Source organism: Petaurus breviceps, unplaced genomic scaffold, assembly GCF_028583685.1.
Source record: "Petaurus breviceps papuanus isolate PSGF00001 unplaced genomic scaffold, PetGlider_PUasm1.0 90491, whole genome shotgun sequence".
NCBI lineage: Eukaryota > Metazoa > Chordata > Mammalia > Diprotodontia > Petauridae > Petaurus > Petaurus breviceps.
In genome coordinates this window covers 544,479-560,374 of record NW_027187263.1, presented here as the reverse complement: position 1 = coordinate 560,374, position 15,896 = coordinate 544,479, and the positions used below count along the sequence as shown (strand labels likewise).

Here is a 15,896-nt window from a genome sequence, read left to right as displayed (position 1 = left end):
GGATCCAGTAAATTCAAGAAACTCTGCCTTCCATCTCCTGTCACAACACAGCAGAAGCACCAAGAATCCCCCTTAAGCCTATTCCTCTAAACTTGCCTTTTTCTTTTGAGGGTACAATACCTGTAGACTGGTCACTTTAGAATCACTGATACGTGTCTTTTTTGCTTTATATCACTTATATAACTTAATTCTGCCATTCATACTATTTTATAGTCATCATATATATTGTTCTCCTGGCTCTGCTTACTCCATTCTGCATCACCACTATGATGTCTTGAAATGTGAAGTAGAGTATCTTGTTTTCTAGAGATGATTTGAGGTCCTTTATTTTCTATATCCAGTGGTTGTTATCTCGTGTTTCCTGAATTAGGGTGTTCAGATTTTTTTTTATATGTCATTCTCTTTCTGGGAAACCTGTGATCCTTAAATTGTCTCTAGATAGCTAGATTGGACTTTAAGACAGACTACTATAGAAATTAACCAACAATCTTAGTGTCAGCTAATATAGAAATCACATGTTCTTTTAATACTGCTGCCTTTTGTTTCTCTTCTACTTATTTTCGGGTTCCAAATTTATTCATCTTTCTTTTTTACTTCTTTGAAGAGACTCTCCAATATTGATTCAATTTTTTCTCACGTTCTACTTGAGCTTTTAAAAATTTCTGTGTTGTTCATTCATTTTTCAATCATGTCCAACTCTAGTGACCCCATTTGAGGTCTTCTTGGCAAAGATACTGGAATGATTTGCCATTTCCTTCTCCAGTTCATTTTATAGTTGAGGAAACTAACACATATAAAGTTAAGGGACTTGCCCAGGTTCACACAGCTAGAAAGTGTCTGAGGTCAGATTTGAACTCAGGAAGATGAGTCTTCTTGACTCCAAGCCTGGCACTCTATCCACTGAGCCACCCAGCTGCCCTATTTTTATACTGGGAGTTATAAATTCTGATTTTCACTTCTGATTTTTTTTTCTCTTACAGGTTATTTCAGCCTTTTCCCTTCCTCCACATTCTCCTGTTGCTTTCTTAGTCCTCCCCTCTTTTATTAGGTTAGAGTGCAAAATTATCTAAGCCTCCCTCCGTGTTGGAAATTTAGTGTTTAGTGGATTAGATTCCTGCCCTTAGTAGCATATGAGGGGAGGGGACGGACACACACACACACACACACACACACACACACACACACACACTTCAATACCCTTTCCTTCAAGCCCAGTGCAGTCATGCACACTAGCTCAGTTCCTTGTCCCAGTATTGCCGTGAATCCCTTCTTTCTCTTGTGTGGCTGGGCAGAGGAGCATGTTCTGGGTAGAGTCTCTACAGATATCCCTATGGCTGGGGTGGGGAATTCACAGATCAAATCCTTGAAATTTGGATTCAGCCAAAGGGTCACCTTTGAGGAACTAGAAGACCACAGGTGGCCTCAAGGCTACAGGTTCCCCACCCGTCTTGGGATATCCTAACCTAGGAGCAGCGCCAGGTAGGAGGCACCATACTTCTCCTCCTGCCCCCTTGTTGCCTTAAGGTAATGGGTAGAAGATAAGATATACACACAAAGTCTTCACAGCAAGGAGGGGATCCAAATATGAACCTGAAGTACAATTTCACAGGGTCCATTTGTTCTTTCATGCGGGAATCAGGAAAGCAGGTGCAGGAAGAGGTCTTAGTGAACACTAAGAATTAGCATTCTCTGGTGTTAATTTATAAGAATTCTACCTTGATCTTTTTCCTTTCCTTTCCCCACGGATATAACTAATTTTTCTATATCAGATACATAATTACTCTTCTGGGGAATTTCTGAGGTCTGGAGAAAATCCACCATTCTGCTGGTACCAAGAACCAGAAGTCTGAAATATTCCTGATGCTTTCCCTCTCCATCTCCCACTACATATTCTATCAGCTGTAATGCCTCCATGCATTCTCAAACCTGCACCCTTCTCTCCATTCACATTGCTACCACCCTAATTCAGGCCACACTGCCTATCTGGACATCTATAACAGCCTACGAATTGGTCTCCCTGCTCCCAGTCATTCTCCTCTCTAATACATCTCCTCCACAGTATTGCCAAAATAATCTTCTTTATGTTTAAACCTGACCAGGACATTCAGTGGCTCCCATTGCCTATAAAAGACAAATTCCTTACCTGGCATTTAAGGTCCACATAATCTGGCTCCCACCTACCTTTCTAGACTTGTTTCATAGACCACATTCCAGATAATCTGGACTACTAGCTCTTTCCCAAACAGCATGCCATCACTTGCCTCTACACCTTTGTATAAAGTTTCTCCCCTGTCCCATGCCTGGAATGTACTCAGAATCCTTGTCCTCCACTAAAAATAGGCTTGAGGATTATCCCTCCACTGACATTTTCCCCAATAGTCCTTCGTCCCCATTCCTGCAGTTGTTAATCTCTCTCCCCCTTTAATTTTCCTTGAGGTATGTGTGTGGTGCCTCATAAGGGTAGGAACGGTTCTGGTCCCATCATTATAGCCATGGTACTTGACATACAGAAGCTTGGTGGCTGTTTGTTCAACTGAATTGAAGGCTATTAAAAGTGGGACTGAGAAACAAGATACTCATGAAAGGACGCATCCTTGCTCATCTTAATATTTCAGCTGTGACTATACCTTCCCATAAGGCCTAAACCCTAATCCAAACTAAGAAAAATTACGTTCTGAAGAAAAGACTAGAGTCAGTTCCCAGTAAGCTGCTATCTGAGCACACAGCAGTTAACAGTAACTAACGTGTAAGTAACTTCAGGCTTTCTTAAGAAATACCTCTCTAATCAAACTGAAAAAAGAAGTCAAGCACAATAGAGAACCATAATAAAGAGTATCATAAATACTAGAAAATAAGATCGTGAACTATTTGTGTATCTATTTATATGTGTACACACACATTTGTGTGTCTGTGTGTGTGTGTTTACAAAAGCCCCCAGTGGTAAAACACAACCCACCCAAGCCAATGCCTTTGGAACATGGTCCTTCTGTCAACTTCACCCAGTGTTACTCTAATCTGTAAGGTTAAGGGGCAGGTATAATGGACAGTAGGGATTTCACATAGACAGCTCCCTCCCCCTCCCTGGCTCTAAATCTAAAATTAAAATTGCATGCCCAAAAGTAACAACTAGCAATTTATCTGGGATTTCTCTTTTTTAAGGTCTCTGAGTTGCACTTCTCAAAGGACAAAGAATTTTTATAAAAGTTTCCAAAATGAACTGTTTAGAAAATGGCAGAGTAACTAATACCTAGAAATCTGAGCTGAAGGAGATAGCATCTTGGGCCGTGCAAAAGAAGGCACTGGCTGCGCTCCAGGAGACAGATGCTTGATAAGCCTCTTAGCTTCTTCTTGGCTGAATCACTGTGTCTCTTTAAAATTAAATAGCCACCTTCAGAATCTATAGAAGGCTATACATTCAATATTCTGGGTTGATCTGAATTTTCTTTCATTGGTTAGGATTAGAGGGCAACACTTCAGTTATCAAGCTAACCAAGACAAAAGAGTAACAGCATTATGTGTAAAGCTTTCAAAAGAGCCTCAAAGCACAGTTGTCCTCATTTAGTTGGGACAAGGTCCCAGGAGGAACAGACAATGAGAAATAGGACCTCAATGTACATGGCCACAGTCAAGGAAATTACCACACAACACACTAAAATGTGACCTGTTTTGATTCATCTAGTAAGAACATGCAGCTATACTGATAAGCTATACAACCATATTAAATAACTTATGATAAGTTGAACCAAACACAGGGTGCTTAATGATACAAATGTCCAAGTATTTAAAATTCTCAATTACATATCAGTGATATAAACTGACCTTGTTGGATATTTAGGAGTGAAGACACAAAAAAGTCCTTATGAATTTACCTTATAAAGTATTTCCATTTTGCTATGGGAAATTTTAGAATTATAATATAGTCTCTAGCCATGACAAAATCTAGGACTTCAGTTATTGAGTCTAGAGAAATTTTACCAAAATCAGATGAAGATATGAAGAATTGAATGTCTGTTAAGTAGGCAAAGTGGAAAAGAAAAGATCAGGTAGGTAGTTTGAATTTGCCATTTATTGTTAAACAATCAGTTGCATTTATAATATCTGTCATTTGAGGATCTCCATTACTACCAAATGTTCATGACAAAGAAATAGTATGGCTTTCTCTTCAGTTGTCTGTAAGGCGCTTGGTTCTTCTTCGGAAGCTAAGGCCACGTTGGGATGAACCCTCACTTCAGCCAGTGGCCACTCTACTATGCCCTCATACTTCATGACGATGAGGTTACTGTCAAGGAGGATAAAATCAATGCCCTCATTAAAGCAGCGGGTGTAAATGTTGAACCATTCTGGTCTGGATTATTTGCCAAGGCCCTGTCTAATGTCAACACTGCAAGTCTCAAGGAGTTGGTGGACCTGCCCCAGCAGCTGGTGGTGCTGCCCTGGCTAGCACAGCTGCCCCAGAGGAGAAGAAAGAGGAAGCAAAAAAAGAAGAATTTGAGGAGTCCCATGATGACGTGGGCTTTGGTCTGTTTGACTAAATATTTTTTGTAACATTAAATAAAAAGCTTAACTCAAACTAAAAAAAATAAAAGGAAAAAAAAGAAATAGTATGGTACAGTAGAAAGAGCCATGAATTGGGAGAATTAAGAGGCTTATCAAGTCAACTCTACAGGAAGTCTGAAACCATTAGGTCATATGGAAAAGACCAGGTGGCATAGTAGATAGACCACTGAACTTGGAGTCAGGAAGACCCAGGAAGTCTGGTTCCACTTTTATTAGACAAAACTGGCATGAATTGCTTAATAAACTGATATGCTCGGTATATCATACCTTTGTTTCCTCAGTCATTCCATCTTTCACCTGCCACAAGCACCTACCTCCCAGGGTTGTTACATAAAATGCTTTACAAACCTCAAAGTGCTAGCTCTTATTAGAAGGGAATAAAATCTCATTCAATTCTCATTTTAAAGATTAAGAAACTGACTCCCAGAGCAGTTCTCTTAGGGTATGACTCTCAGGAGAGAAGTCTCACACACAAACACACAAAATGGTCCTTGTTCTCAACAGGGAGAAAAGAGATGACCTTCAATGTTTAATTAAAAAAAGATAAAAAACAATGTATTCCTTGCTTGGTACAAGTAATTCTTCCCCCAATCTCCTACCCTGGACTCAATTTTCTATACCACTGTCAAAGTGACAGAAAGGACACCTGAGATTCATTACCTTCTATTTACAGACAAACTACATGTAAACATTCTTATTCAAAGAGTAACCTGTGTTAATTGGTTACTTCCAATCAAATAACTATATTCATATCCTGTTCTGGGATTACCATCCCATAATGGACTACTGAAGCGGGAAATATTCCCTCTGCACAGGAGTCATAATGGGAGTTAAGGGACAGCTAGGTGGAGCAGTGAATACAGCACCGGCCCTAGAGTCAGGAGGACCTGAGTTCAAATTTGATCTGAGACATTTAATATTTGCTAGCTGTGTGACCTTGGACAAGTCACTTAACCCCAATTGCCCTGCTTTCCCCCCTCCAAAAAAGGAAAAAAAAAACATAATAGGAGTTAAATGAAGTTTTAGAAATATGAGCATCAGCATTTATCTTACTTTCAAAAAAGCGGCTCTCATATCAAAACCAATTTAAAGGAAATAGATTCACATGGCATAGTTAAAAGTGTGAACTATTACAAAATAATCCATTTTCAAACATCACATGGCTTTTATGCAACTTATTCTAGTTACGCTGTTAACTTTTTGCCCTTTGCTAATGAAATAAATCTGATAACACATACCAAATCTATGATATCAAGTACAAATTTAAATTAGATGATTTATATTTAATTTTTTTAAGTTTTGAAAGTGTGATATATTTTTATCATATCCTACAGGTAGATGTTGTAAGATTTAATTTTTTAATAGGTGTTCTGTGCAAGGTATTATTTTGAAACAAAGTAAGTCAGATCTTTAGACCGAAACTTTTAGTTTTGAATAAATGGGTGATTAAATGAATCATATTAACATTATAGTAAGTGTCTACTGTTTATAACCACTATATTCACGTAGCTTACAATATAAAGGGAGATATGACACATATGCCAAAATAAAGTGTGATACATGCATAAGAGGAGAAAGAAAAGTATTTTACAGTCCAATGACATTTACTTATTAAAGGAAATCGGGAAGCCTTCACAGAAGAAATGATATTTGAGTTGGACTTTCATAAATTTCAGAAATTCAACAAAAGGCAGGCAAGGAAGGAGAAGGGTCTGATTCTAGTGATAGGAAAGATTGCAAGCAAAGGCACAGGAGGGACAAAACATATAACTATACAGGTGATGGGAACACCGGTGTTAAGTTGTAACCAAGAATATATGAGAGGGAACAGTATGAGATAAGCCTGGAAAGTCAGGGCAGTTGTGAAGAGCCTTAAATGCCTAGCAAAGAAGTGTTAGGAAACAGAGCCAAAATAGAGTTCCCAGTAGAAAAGTGACATGGCTAGATCCATGAATAAAGAGAGAAAGGAAAGCAACAGAAGGCAGAAAAGGAGACTTCATAGAAAGTTATTTCTATAGGCAATAGTCCAGGCCAAGGATAATAAACACACAGAAGTTTTGAACATAGGACAGCAGGCTGGTACTGAAGAGAGAAATCGGAAGGGAGTTTCAATGGTCACTGAAATTGGCTACTGAGTATCTAAATGAATGGATATAAAACAGAGCTAAAAAGAAGGAACTCTGAGGGACTTTGGGAGAGTGGATCACCAGCAGTTGTGGCAGTTTCCAGAATTATCAACCCATAAATGCCAAAGACAAAGTGAGAGGTCAGTGTGGACTTTGTGGGTAACAAAGGGTCTGGGAGTGCAATCCGGCCTCTGCCCCCCAGAGGGAGAAGAGGCATGACGGTCATGTGGCTGCTTCAGAGCTCCTTGCCTACAGACTGTAGGGGGACCAAGTGACCATGATGAGGGGTAATTGCTCTTGCTTTAACCTGCTTAGATCTGGATCGCTGTCTAAGGTGGAGGTCGTAGGGTGCATGACCAGGTGCCAGAGCCAGTGGAGGCTTCAGAGAGGGCAGCCAACTAATAGCTCCAGGAGCTGCAAAAACCAGAGATTTGGGACAAAGCTCTCCTCTCTGGAAGCAGAGTTCTACTGCAGCAAAAAGCTCAAAAGTCAAGTAATTGAGTGGAAACATGAGCAAACAAAGGAAGCAAAGCAAGCACAGCAACCCAACTTTAGATTCCTTTTTTGGGGACAAAAAGGGTCAAATCATGGAACAGTAGGAAGACAGTGAAGCCAGAACTCCTGTCCCAAAAGCTTCCAAGAAAAATATAACTGTTTACAGGCTATAGAGGAGCTTAAGAAGGACTTTGAAATCCAAATAAGAAAAATGGAGGAAAAATTGGAAAGAGAATAATGCAAGAAAATCATGAAAAGAGTCAACAACCTGACTGAAGAAAATAACACCTTTAAAAAAATAGACTAACCATTCAAATGGCAAAAGAGACTCAAAAAAGGCAATGAGGAGAAGAATGCCTTAAAAAGACAAATTTGCCAGATGGAAAAAGAATCTCAAAAAAAAAAAGAATCACAAGAAGTGCTTGATAGAAAGTTTGGGCAAAGGGGGAAGGGCTTCACATGGAGCTTGTTTCTAAGATGATGACACTCAGAGGACATTGGGTAATCTAATTGATGGGAGGTATTTTAAAGGGGTTTATTGGAAGTATGAACTTGAAGAAATACAATTTTAATATGAATGCTAGTGATTTTCAAGATCTATAAAGGATTTCATTCCCAAGAATTCTTCCACAGATTTGGTAATAGTGCCTTAAGATTTTACCATTAATAAGCCAAACAAAGCAGAGATTAGGGATTTCATATGCAGTCCTCTTTTTCTGTTTTAGTTTTTTTAATGTAATAATAAAATACTCGTGTTAATTAAGTTCATAATAATAAAAATTATTTTTTTAAGTTTATAGAATTTAACATGTTTAAATTACTTCATTCTTTAATATTTGTATGCGATATTTTTATATTATTGTGCTCTTCCTATATTTTTCTAAGCATCTCAAAATATTTTTACAAATATCTCATTATTCCCAGAATTACAGAAAAGTGCTACTATTCTTCCTTATCTATCAGATAAGGAAGTAGAGGCAGGTTAAGTAGATAGCCCAAATCCCCAGTGATGACAGGGCTCTGAAAATTCCACTTAAAATGAGGACAGAATACAAGGTCTCTACCTGCCTTTTTCCAAAATCTTAATTAACTTTAAGTGCTTTACTTTGTAGCTCTTCCAAATTCTTATTTAAGGGCTTCAAAATAATTTTCATCCAATGCAAAGTGTTTGTGAAAAGTACTCTCTCTTTCTATTAGTAGGAATTGTCTTATTATTCTAAGTATTTCTCTACTATTCCTTATGAAGTAATTGTTTTTTTAATCTAGGAGGTGGGCCAAATGAAGATTATTCTTTTGGACTCAGGATCTTTCCTCATCTCACCTCTAGCAAAGAGCTTAATATTAGAGAATTCCCTTCCACAAATGAATTTTGTTGAAAGTCGAACAACAGTCTCAGGCTTTGAACCGGAAAAAAGATGCTAGTCTTCAGTGATTATTTCAGAAAACAGCAAGAGAAAGAAGAGATTCAATCGTAATGATGTTAATGATTTCTGAGTCCTTATGGCCTCTAAGTCAAACAAAGTTCTGGAATCAAAAGTCTGCACTGAGACCACTCCTGTAGTTGACTGAAATCTGAAAAATTTGATTTATTGTTTTGTTCATTGATTGGACAACAAAGTCTTAGTAATTCAGATTAAAGTTAAAAGTCTGTCTTGTTATATTTTTTTCCCCTGGAAAGCTATTTGTTAAAACATTTGCCAGCCCATCCCTGCCTACATGCCATTCTGGAGAAATAATATAGAAATCAATCTTTATTTAAAATATAAAATCAGACTTAGCCTGCATCATGCAGAAATCAGCATCATACAAACCACTGAAGACAGATAAGACTGGATTAAAACTGTTTTAAAATTTTGAAAAAATTCAAAGTGGGAGAAGATTTGCATAAAATGATGTAGAGCAAAGTAAGTAGAACCAGGGAGACAACAGACACAATGGCCACAATAACATAAGGAAAACAACAATGAAAGACATCAAAAGTTTCATCAATGCAATGACTAATCTTAACACCAGAAAACTGACGTTTTAGCATGCCTCCTTCTTGACAGAGAAGTGGGAGACTTCAGCAAGGACACTGGACAAGAGCTGTGTTAGTTTCTTTTGTCTATTCACATTACTTTTAAAGGGTTCTAGGCTAGGGTATGATGCAAAGGCAAGGCAGAAGGACAAGGAAGGAAGACACTGGGAAATAATGGAATGTAAGAAATAAATGTGTCAATATTTGTTACTAACAACAAAAAAAGTTAAAGGGAAAATCAAGGTTTCCAGGACAACAGCCATTAATCGCCATGAGGTTGAAGAAAGGCATTGCAAAGTCATTGTAAGATGGCCTGAAGCGGGGCGGCCAGGTGGCTCAGCGAGTAAGAGCACCGGCTCCAGTGTCGGGATGACCTGGATCAAATCCGGGCTCAGATACTCAGCACCACACCCAGAAATAACTGGCTGTGTAACCTTGAGCAAGTTACTTAACCCCGATTGCTTAAAAAAAAAAAAAAGATGGCCTGAAGCCCATGGGAAGAAACTGGGAACCAGATAAAGAATTTCCTTCCCCAAGCCATTCCACACCTAGAGTGGATTAAGAAACAGATTCTAAAAGAGGTTCAGTATCCTTACCCTTGCTAAACTGAATCTATCTGCAGTAGAAATGAAAGAGCTCAAACTCAAGAACATGAACAGGAAATAGTCAGGGAAAGGGGTGGGGGAGCACTAAAGAAGATGAAGACCTAGTTCCTATGTTTACATGAAAGATCAACTTGTCTTTTAAGACTTTTGACCCTTTTTCCTTTTGTTTAAGGGACATTTTTTCCCCTATGGTAAAAGAACTAGGTAAATCTAAATAGAAAAATTAATTGTCCAGAGAAGAGTTATAAAATGACCTTAGAAATAGCAGATCAGGAGGAAAGAGAAGAAGTCACATGAGAGAAGGGGTTACTATAATAATTACCAACTGGAGGAATTTAAGAATATATTTGCTGGGGATATGAGAGTAGAGCAGAGGCCTTGGCATAATTGGAGGATTGCTTCAATGTTGTCACACCCCATTATGCCTCATAAACCCATCAGAAATTGAAGGTCAAGACCAGTCCCCCTAGGTAAAAAGGAAGGGGGCTAAAAAATGGTTATCATAATTGGCACCTTAGAACTTAACCACATATTTCTGGTAAACCTCAACTGAAACATTTATTTACTAGTATTTTTTTTATATAATACAGGAGTATTACCTCTTTTCCAAAAGAGACGCTGAAAATCAAAATAAGAATTTATTATTTGTCTCTCATTAAAAGTGACAAAAAGGAGCCTCTGGCAGACAAATGGAGGGAAAAGGGTACAAGTACAAAGATTCACAAGGCCATACTGAGAAACCCTTATTGCATAAAATATACAAATGGTGAATAAAATTTAAGGATGACATATATCAATTACAATAATAAAAGTACGAAAATTTAAATCAACCAAGGCAGTGATTGTTAGTTGCAATTACTAAAAAAAATAAATAAATAAACAAATAGATCCAAACTTACCCTGTTCCAATTTGGAGCGAAGTGAACGTTTTGCAGCTTCCATCTCAGCTGTTGGATTATCCAGGAACCGGCGACACCACTGCAGAGGGCTCATTGAATTTTCTGGTAGAGTGCATTTAGAAGATGTGTACAACCTTTAAATGAAAAAATAGCATGCAATGAACAATGTATGAACAGGAGATTTTGGAAAAGTTGAATGTTCACTTCCAATTAGCTAGAAATATTTTTCCAAACGTCTTATAAATAAGATGTTCCCCCCAAAAGATAAATATTCCCAAGGAGAAAGCAAACTTTTAACTTAATGGCCTCTGCATCTCTGTGTGAGTAGATGCTTTAGACCACCAAAAGGGTTAGTTCCATTCCCATTCCATGGTGTTCTTTCACTCTAGAATCCAAGCCTTGATTTCATAAACCCTTATTAGATTCTATATTCTATTTGTCACTTATTTCTCTCTTATGTCAGCCATAAATCAATTTCAAGAGAAGGTACCTATCAAGGGAATATCACTAATATTTCCAATTGAGTCTCCTATATGTTCCATAACCACTGTGCCATATAATAGCAATTGGTAGTCTCAAAATTTTAACCTTGTGCATTTTAGAAAGACTATCAACAAAAAAATATTCAACAAGTGAGTTTTCCTTAGAGAATTAATCAAATTCAATTAGTCAGACCACACCATTCCTCAATTCCAGGTAACTGAAATCAGGTTAATTGTGGTGCCGGTTAAAATAGCAATTTTTATTCTAATTACAAATCATAGTCATTGAAACTCTTTCCCCTAGGGGCCTCTTAGTTCCAGTTACTCTATGTTCTCAAAATAATATTTATTTAAAAAAGAAAAAAAATCCTTTATAATTAAGAGTTTTCTGCAATCCAGATTGGTTTTCCATTTGAATATACCAGCACTAGCTTTCTGAAATAGCTTGGGGAAAACAATGGTCTTGAACTGAAAGTTTAGGTCAAGGAAAATCTTTCCATATTTTAACCATTTTTTTATTAATGAATATTAATATTTATTAATAATAAAAACTCTAATGCTGGAATTTATGAAAATCTGTCATATCACAACGCTCCACCAGCACCCCTAGGGAATGATTACATATACCAGTCTTAGTAAACAGCATATAAAATAACACAAATTAACCTTTTCTTGAGGACTCAAGAAACCAGCTGTCTCATACTATGTAATACAGCTACAGAAACAGAAGGCATGAGGCTAAGGATTGAACACGGGTAGTACTTTCAATAGCTCTGTTGAAATTTTCTTTCTGAAAAGGTCTACCAGGTTACTTTTTTGTTTTGTCATTCTCATAAAGAACAATTCAAGGATATATTATCACCCACATGAGTAGGGAACCTGCAGCCTCAAGGGGCCACATGTAGCCCTCTAGATCCTCAAGTGCAGTCCTTTGACTGAATCTAAAGGCCTCAAAGCCACAGGTTCCCCACCCCTGCCTAGGGTTTATGAAGCTATACCATGGATATGGTTTTCCAAAATAAATGAAATTCATAACCAAAACAGTCTTTTCCTGCAGTTTTTTTCCTTGCTCTCCAGAAAGTTATTTCACTGACTGCTATTACCAAGTGTCTTAGGACCTGTCAAAAGTTATCAAGACATCTCTTTTATTTATGCATCACCAACAAAACCATACTTCCTTTTCAGCTTCAAACCACTCTTCCATCTCAGCTGCACTAAGCTGCCTAACGGGCTGAGAAAGAGAGGCTGGGCTGCAAAGATGAGTAAAATAGGCTTCTCAGGCTGCTTGCTCTAACAGGGCTCAGACCAGCAGGGGGGAAAGTATACAAATGGCCATAAGGAAGTAGCCCTCTTGGATTTTCTGATACTTAAACACCTCCTGTGGCTTCTATGATAACAGCTTCCTCCTGGTTCTTTTTCCTCTCTGACACCCCTATTCCTTAACCTCTTTAAGGTTAGAGGCACAGCCAATTCATTCAGCGAGTATTTGTTTAGCTTCTGCTATGTCCTAGGTGCTTGGCATAGAGAAACAGAGACTCCACAGGAGAAAACAAAGTATCATAGCTATAGAACAGCATCTCAGAGGCTATCTGGTCCTACTTTCTCACTTTACAGATGAAGAAACCAAGGCCAGGGTACATCTAAGTGACTAATCCAAGGTCACAGTAAAATGGTAAACAAGAAGCTGAATTGGAATAAATGCCAGTTGGCTGACTGAATAACTGATTGGATCCCAGGTCCTCTGGCTTGAGTTGGTGTTCTCTCCACTGAAGGACACTGCCTATGGAATTTAGATAAATTACAAAATATGGTGAAAGTAAACACAAAAATTACAAAGTAATTTAAGAGTAAGGAGAGGCCTGGTGAAGGAATCATTCAAGCTGAGCCTTAAAGGATATCAGGTATTCTAAAAGGAGGAAGTGATGAGAAAGTTCACTCTATGCACCAGGGCCATCTTGTGCGAAGGAAAGAAGGGCAGACATCAAACATAGGGAACAATAAATGGGCCACTCTTGGCAGAGTGGTTAGGATCGAGTAAAATCAATCTTGGAAGACCATGGGGGCAGATTGTAAAGGGCTTCAAACACCCAACAGGAGTCTATATCTTATAGTAGAGACAAGGAGCTATAGCATCATCTTAAACAAGGGAGTGACTTCCTCCAGCTCTTTTCAACAACATGTGAGTAGGAATGAAGGAGGCAGATGTTGGAAGTATGGAGAGGCTCACAAACTGGAACTGTATTCATGAGATGACTGGGAAAAATCCCCCAAAAAACATGTCAATTGCTCTTAATCCTGTTGCAACTTGCTCCCTCCCTCCACACACTGGCAAGAGGAAAGATCATACTTAGAGTAACAATTCTCAGACCATAGACAAGTATCCATTTAGCAATTTGTACCATTTATGTAGAGTCAATGATTGTAGTCTTTGTCTTTCATTTTCGAAGAGAACCACTGTTGAGGTTTGGGATTTAGGGGTGCTCAAAAACCTGAAAATACCGACCCTCCAGGTCCTGTCAAATGAAGTCAACTCAAGCCTTCTCTCAGCCAAAGAAAAGCAAAGTTTGTGGGCCCAGCCACAATGTAAGGCTTATGGCCTCAATGCAAATGCCTCATCAAATGGGATGATTTAATCAGAGTTCAAAGGGGGTTCCCAGAGCCTGTACCTCAAAGATTCAAGGAGAGCTCAAGGGGACTCACAGAGCCTGCACCTCATCAATGGGAGACCCTGTCCCTTTTAGGCTACAGCCTTTTCAGGTTTGCCATAATAGGTAGACTTTTAAGGAGCCTAAGTATTTGTGATCCTTCTATTGACAAGTGGATCAAAACAACGCTGAATCTGTGTTAGACTGACTCTCGGCACCTTCATGGAGGCAAGATGGACCTTATATACAGAAAGACTGTGTGAGGATTTGTTGGGGGGGAAGGGAGGAGGAGGATTAAAGATAACCTGTGAGTAGTCCGAGCTGCCTGAATGGGGACGCAGCTAGTCTGGTAACTCAGATCATCTTCTCCCTCTTCCTCCCCTTACTGGCTAGATTTCTTTTCTCTTCTCTGGTCTCTCTCTTTCACAAAACCTTAAACCCATTTCACTCTCAAGCACATAGATTGGACCACAATAGGTCCCTGCCCAAGCTCCAATTAATGGCTATATTGTGGGCCCTCCAGGCTTAGAGTGAATGTATAAGGTAACAGTTTCTCCTTGGAACAGTAACCCTGAAGGTCTTCTCCTGCCAGTTTTTTTTTTTCTTTTTTCCTAATTAAAGGGGCCATCCCTAAACTCACTTCTTAAAGAGGCCTATTTACTGAATGGGCGTTAACCTCATTCAAAATGAGAACCTAAAAAAAGAGTCAATGGAAGTTTTCAAGAAGAACTAAATAAACTAACCACTCCCATAATAAGTCTTACCACAAGTGAAAGCAAAAGAATACATTAAAAAGTTGCAGCTAAATAGCACAACCAAAAGTTCTAAAATTCTCCTAGGAAAGGTGAATTGGCAGAGTAGCTTTCATCCATAGTCTAGAAGCGACAAGAAACATTTCATGGATACAGCAAGGAAACAGTAAGGAAAAAATAGTATCATAGGATAACAGAGTTGGAAGTGACTTCATAAGACATCTATACCAATTCGCTCATTTATGAGGGAAGAATCAAGGCACGGGGAGATTAAGCAATTTGCCTTAGCAACTGGCAGACTGTAGGCAATTAATAAATGGTTATTTCCTTCCTTCTTTCCAAAGGTCATACAGGTAGTAAAAATGAGAAACAGGATTTGCATCAATGTCCTGACTAAAGAAACAGTGTTTTTTCCCTGTCTCAGCTAATGTGTCAACAGCTGTTACAGACCATCAGACTGAAAAATCATGGGTAGAAATTGGAATGAATCCCCAAACTAAATTATATACAACTCAATACTCTGTATCTTCAATGTAAAGGTGGGGCAGAGGGGAGAATACATAAACTGTTTGAAAAATACAGTGCTAGATCAAAAGCTGAGAGACAAGTTTGTAGACTACTCAGAAACTTCATAGCCATGTATCATAATTTTGTATTTTTTTTTCAAGTATAGGGTCAGAGAGTGCTGTGGTGTGATAAACAGAAACAATAACAAAAAGAAATTGACTACATCTGACAAAGCAAGAAATAAAGATACTAACGTGAAAATCACTTAAGAATCAGCTATCTTCTAATAGACTGTAGATTGGTTAAAGCAAAATAAAAAAAATAAAGATTGTAATCCCATCAGATGGTAAACTCCTTGAGGTCGGGGAGTACTTTTTGCCCCCTTTTGCATCCCAGTGACTAGCTCAACCAGACACATAGTAGGCACCTAATAAATGTTTACTGATTGAAATTAAAAGACTGGATGAAGATGAAAAAACATCACATGCAATTAGCTCCAAACAGACCTTTTAAAGTCAAGGCTATTGTCTATTAAAAAAATTGAGAAACAGAAAAAAAAGTGATTATCCAAATTTCTTAGAGAATTTTAATACAAAATAAGAAAGACCGAAAAGAATCCAGAAACCAGCAAACCAAATCTCCTTGCCAAGTCAGGATACTTGGTAACCAAATGGAACACCAGTTCAGAATACAAACTCGCTGGCAAAACCTCGTGGAAGACGTGCAGGTGAGGAGAAAACTCAATTGCAGAAAGGTTGGCTCGGGACTCATCTAAGCCAGATCCTCCTAGGACATTTGCAGACAAAGCAGA

The 15,896-nt window shown here is 38.4% G+C and overlaps 1 protein-coding gene across 2 annotated transcripts in view; it reads right to left on the bottom strand.

Annotated features, from left to right (window-relative positions):
* Window positions 1–15,896, bottom strand: part of SLAIN1 (SLAIN motif family member 1) — an 86,642-nt gene that overhangs the window by 54,545 nt on the left and 16,201 nt on the right. For both annotated transcript variants that reach the window (XM_069062641.1, XM_069062640.1), the window contains exon 2: window positions 10,700–10,833. In XM_069062641.1, coding sequence (XP_068918742.1) covers window positions 10,700–10,833 — 134 coding nt within the window. The remainder of the gene's footprint in view (window positions 1–10,699; window positions 10,834–15,896) is intronic.